The sequence below is a fragment of the Octopus bimaculoides genome, chromosome 19, assembly GCF_001194135.2.
Source record: "Octopus bimaculoides isolate UCB-OBI-ISO-001 chromosome 19, ASM119413v2, whole genome shotgun sequence".
Lineage (NCBI taxonomy): Eukaryota > Metazoa > Mollusca > Cephalopoda > Octopoda > Octopodidae > Octopus > Octopus bimaculoides.
Window position 1 is genome coordinate 51595303 of NC_068999.1, and position 5584 is coordinate 51600886.

At 35.0% G+C, this 5584-nt stretch overlaps 1 protein-coding gene across 1 annotated transcript in view; it reads left to right on the forward strand.

The window, feature by feature from the left end:
• LOC106883399 (testis-expressed protein 11) overlaps positions 1 to 5584 on the forward strand; it is a 37394-nt gene that overhangs the window by 12360 nt on the left and 19450 nt on the right. Inside the window, exons 8-11 of the mRNA XM_052974720.1 lie at positions 1205 to 1342; positions 2722 to 2802; positions 4732 to 4869; positions 5254 to 5349. Coding sequence (XP_052830680.1) covers positions 1205 to 1342; positions 2722 to 2802; positions 4732 to 4869; positions 5254 to 5349 — 453 coding nt within the window. The remainder of the gene's footprint in view (positions 1 to 1204; positions 1343 to 2721; positions 2803 to 4731; positions 4870 to 5253; positions 5350 to 5584) is intronic.

A 5584-nucleotide genomic window follows, 5' to 3' on the forward strand; every position in this document is an offset into this window, starting at 1 on the left:
ATATATATATACATATACATATATATGTATGTGTATGCATATACATATATACATATATATGTGTGTATGTGTATATACATATATATATGTATGTGTATATATGTGTGTATATATATATAGATAGATAGATAGATATATACATGTATATCTATGTATGTGTGTGTATATATATATATATATATAAAGTGCTTAGCCCTAAACTCATTGACCTCTCTAGAAAATGGAGCAAGAAAAGACTTTGTTACTCTATGTCAACAACAAAGGATTGTCCCCCTTCAACTGTTATTCATAATTGACTGTGTTAGTGTGTGAATCCCAGAACACCAGCATGAATTTCCTGAAGTGCAAGCAGAGTCCAAAGACCTCCTTTTTGGAGTTAAGGATGTTCCCCATGTCAAGGGAGTCCTTTCATATTCTTATCCATTCAGTTATGTACAGTTTACAATGCTTGGTCCCATTTATGTGGGAGCCTGGATTTTCTAGGATCTTCCATATTATGTGTGGAGTTCCATCTTTCAGCTGCCATACATGGCTGACTAAGGATGTAACATATCTCCTGAAAACGGATGTATGAATGTTGGTGATGCTGTTTCTGCTGATGTTGACACTGCAACACTGCCGCTACCACTCTTGCTGGTGCTGGTGCTGTTAGTGTTGGTGTTGGTGTTGATGTTGTTAAAGTTGGTGCTGGTGCTTCCCTCTACACCAGTATTAATGGCACAAGCGCCAGCACCAACACCAATGCCAGCTTTAACAACATTGACACCAACAACACCAGCAGCAACAACAGCAGTAGCAGCAGCATCAACATCAGCAGAAACAGGTGTCGCCAACACCTGCACACAGAGATACATTGGATGTTCCAGTAACATGTTCAAACAGCACCTCTCCAACCACAAGTCCTCTTTCAGGAGATACGCTACATCCTCGCCAACATTCACACATGAGATACTTCAGATGTGCTGGTAACATGTTCAACCAGCACCTCTCCAATCACAGATCCTTTTTCCACCAACAATTAACAATAAGCACTTCTTTATGCAGTTGTCTTCATGCATATGCATCACATGACCATATAATATTATTAGCAGTTCCCATTTTCTAAATTTAAGGTTTTGTGCCTATGTAAGAAATCAGTATTAAATATCCATTAGCCTTCATTATATGACAGTTTTCTCAATAGAAGTATATATTTCTCTTTCAGTCAAATAACAAGCTGAAGGAGATATATTTCGCTCAGAAGGAGGATAGCCATATTTTATCAATCGGTGAAGATTTGAATTTGTACAAGTTGGATATAGAAAACAACTACTTCCATTTGTTCTGCTACCAAGCTGAAATTGTAAGTCTTTCTTTGGTTCGTTTTTAAGCCTTCCAAAAGAATAATAAAAGAAAATCTATAGCCACCACTTATAAGGAAGTATGACATGGCAGCATGGTGTGTTTATATCCCTGTAACTTAGCAGTTCAGGAAAAGAGACCAACAGAATAAATACCAGTCTGAACAAAAATAAAAAGTACTGAGGTCAATTCATTCGACTAAATTCTTCAACGCAGGGCCCAAGCATGGCTGCTGTCTAATGACTGAAACAAATGAATGATACTAACAAGCATTAATTAAAACAATTATTTCAAGGCACTTTCACTTTAGATTTTACTTGATGTAAGAAATTTGATGCAGACCTAGTTCAAGCTAGACATCGTGGTGGTCACTCAACTACTGGGTCTTCCATAAAAACAATTCTATTCTTTGAATAGAAAGAACATCTTCTCGGGGTTATAGGAATTTATGAAGCCATTGCATTGTCAAGTAATCTGTAGTGTTAAGCTTATGAGAGATGGGTTTAACCTTGGATAACATGCCTGTGTAATACTAGCTACATTCCCCATAGTATATTGCACTAAAGTGTGTGCATGTGTGTGTGTGTGTGTGTGTGTGTGTGTGTGTGCGTGCATGCATACAATATATATTATTCCTTCCTTAGTTGTCTTTCCTTCTCCTGCCCTTAGCCTCTTTCCTTCTCCTGCCCTTAGCCTCTTTCCTTCCCTGTTTTTCAAATTTGCAATATTTCATGTGTCCAACCCCCTGCCACCTGACCTATCAACCCACAACCTTCAGGATGGGCATATTCAATTATTCATTCATGTTGATTATAACCCTACTTTAACTGCTGTCTTCCTACTAACATTCATTGCTCCACGTTACCTCCCCTCACACTCCCTTATCTTCTTCGTTGTTATTATTCATCTCCTCATACTCACTACTCAAAATTTATTTATTCACAGCATTATCAGTAAATACTTCATCTCTTTCCACTAAAAGATTCTCCTCAAAACGATAGATTTTTTTCCCTCTTAGAAAAATAATTCATTTCACTTTGTGAAATTTCGTATTTATTATATACTTACACAAACCATCACTAGTTTCTTCAGATTCCATTGTTCCACTTAGAACCATATAGAATTTAGAACCATATTCAAGAACACAATGAGCTATCTAAATCAGATATAAACACATGAGTCATGTTATCACCACAATCGTTGTTTTACTGTTTGCCACTCTCCTTATTGGAAATGTATTTAATAAACATAAAAATGCATAGAATATATGTCTTAGTAATATAAAATTCATCACTGATTATTTCGATATAGATATTTCATTTTGTTATGTTAACCAATCAATAAATTATATTCTGCAATGTTTTGTTCTTTGTCTGAAAGGCATTTGCTCAAGGCCAGTATGATACTGCATATAGCCACATACAATCAGCTAAAGATATGCTTGCATTATTCCCCAAGGAGGTAATATATTTCAGTTATTTTATAGATTAATACAAAGTCAAAGTTATATAATAAAACAAAAACTTGTTTACTATTAGACATTTATATTTCTTGTTCATAGATTGTATATTTTATTTATTTTTCCTAAATGTGGTGAATAAAACTTTTTTTTAGTTAATAATCAGTTTGTTCATAAATATTGTTTCAAATTTTGGCACAAGGTCAGCAATTTCTGAGGAGGGAGTAAGTCAATTACAGCGACTGGCACTTTATTCTATTGCCTGCAAAAGCATGAAAGGCAAAGTTGATCTCAGCAGCATTTGAACTTAAAATATAAAGAATTAGAAGAATTGTGGCTAAACATATTGTCCACTGTACTACTAACAATTCTGCCAGATTACTTCCTTAGTTTCTTCGTTAATATCGGTTTCATATTTTGGCACAAGGCCTGCAAGTTTGGGGAAGGAGTAAGTCAATTACACTGACCCCAGTGCTCAACTGGTACTTATTCTTTTCTACTCTAGGCACAAGGCCCGAAATTTTGGGGGAGAGGAGGCCAGTCGATTAGATCGATCCCAGTATGCAACTGGTACTTAATTTATCGACCCCGAAAGGATGAAATGCAAAGTTGACCTTGGTGGAATTTGAACTCGGAATGTAAAGACAGACGAAATACCACTAAGCATTTCGCCCAGCATGCTAACGATTCTGCTAGCTCGCCACCTTAACTGGTACTTATACTATCAACCCTGAAAGGATGAATGACAAAGTTGACTTCAGCGGAATTTGAACTCAGAATGTAAAGACAGACAAAATGCCGCTAAGCATTTTGCCCAGTGTGTTAACAATGCTGCCAGCTCACTGCTTTAGTTTCTTCGTTAATATTAATTATTGATATAGCATAACACATAAGGCGGAGAGCTGGCAGAATCGTTAGCATGCTGGGAAAAATGCTTAGCGGCATTTCGTATGTCTTTATGTTCTGAGTTCAAATTCTGCTACGGTTAACTTTGCTTTTCTTCCTTTCAGGGTCAATGAAATAAGTACCAATTGAGCACTGGGGTCGCTGTAATTAACTAGCCCCCTCCCCTAAAATTTCAGACCTTGTGCCTATAGTAGTAAAGATATAACATAACACATACCTCACAATTATTTGATAGACAATCTCACCTTAAATATTTATTTATTTAACTAAATTGTTATTGTAGTTAGTTTAATGTATATATTATACTTAAATATAAAAAAATGTATTGCCATCAGTTTCAGTAATAAGGATTCAGCTATTTGATCAACTGAGTTTTCTGCTCTTCAAACGAGTGTGTAAATGGCTTAGACAAATATACCCTTAATGTGATTCTCATACAGACCATCCCTTTAACTTACCGGTAAAATCCAAATGATGGACTTAAAAACAGTTTCCATCTACCCAGTTTCACTCACAAGGCTTAGGATGAGCCAAGACTATGGTAAAAGTCACTTATCCAAAATGCCACGCAGTGGAATGGAACCTTGGACCTGGTTATTGTGAAGTGAACATCTTAATCAATCACTACACCCTCGGCTTAGATATAATAGTAAACTAAATTATTGTGTACCTTCAAAATAGTTACCATTCTAGGATTTATATTAATTTCTAATTAAGCAAAAACTCGCAAATCTATTTTGGTTTTGTCTCTGATTTTCAAGATTCTTTATGTGAATTCATGTATTGAAACAAATTTGTTGTGTCTAGGGAGACTCAAATCGATAAACAACGAAATTGAGAATATGTGATGGTCATGATTTTCTAAAAGCACCAACCTCATTCTCTTCTTCTATAAGTTTATGGCTTTGTTCTGAAATTAAAAGCTAACAGATAATTAAAATATTAACAATTCTGATAGGAACCATTCTAAAAATTGCATAGATTTTATATATTTTGATTAATAAATAAGCAATATTACTTTTCAGAGTGGCTTTATATGTCAGTTGTGTTACAATTTTGGTGTAGAATTATTCCGAAAGAAATATTTTGATGAGTGTGTTTTGTGGTTGAGTTTAAGCCACGATATTGGAAAAGATAAAAAAGAAATATCTTCCACAATACAGGTATGATTTGAAAATTTCTGTCAACTCTTTCAATTTTCAGGTGTTTGCAATAAAACTATTTCTTATTTGATCAAGAATAGATTTTACTTGATCAACTAAAATATTCTATGTATTCACCATATCTGATAATAATTCTGCTTGTCACTTTGTTACTTAGCCCGCCCATAATGCTTCCACATGATTAGCTGAAGTGGGGGAGGGTGGGTGGATGGGAGGAGGAGGGGAGGGAGAGGTGGTGGTGAGTGAAATGAGTAATTTGTTTTGTTTTGAACAAAGTTCACCTTGGTGGTGGTAGTTGTGGTGGTGGTGGTGGTGGTGATCATATTATATGTATATCTTTAAATTAATTATTATTATCTTTAAATCTTGTGGTGTTCTCTTCAGTCCTGTACCCTGAGGCTACTAGCTACTGCTTATTTGGAGTTCAAGACTATTGAATCAAATAAAAAAGCACTGAATGCCGTCAATCTTGCAAACAATGTAAGTACTATAGATCAGTTCCTGTCTTTGAATGAAGTCTTGTTGTTATTGGATGTCTAAGAAGCTAATCATTCAAAGATGAGTGTATGCCTGCATGGATATATATGTATGTGTGCATGTGTATGTGTGTATGTGTATGTAGGTATCCATGTGTATCTTTATATATGCATGTGTATGTGTAAGTTTGTGTATTTTGATATTTATATATATATAAACATACATATATATATATATA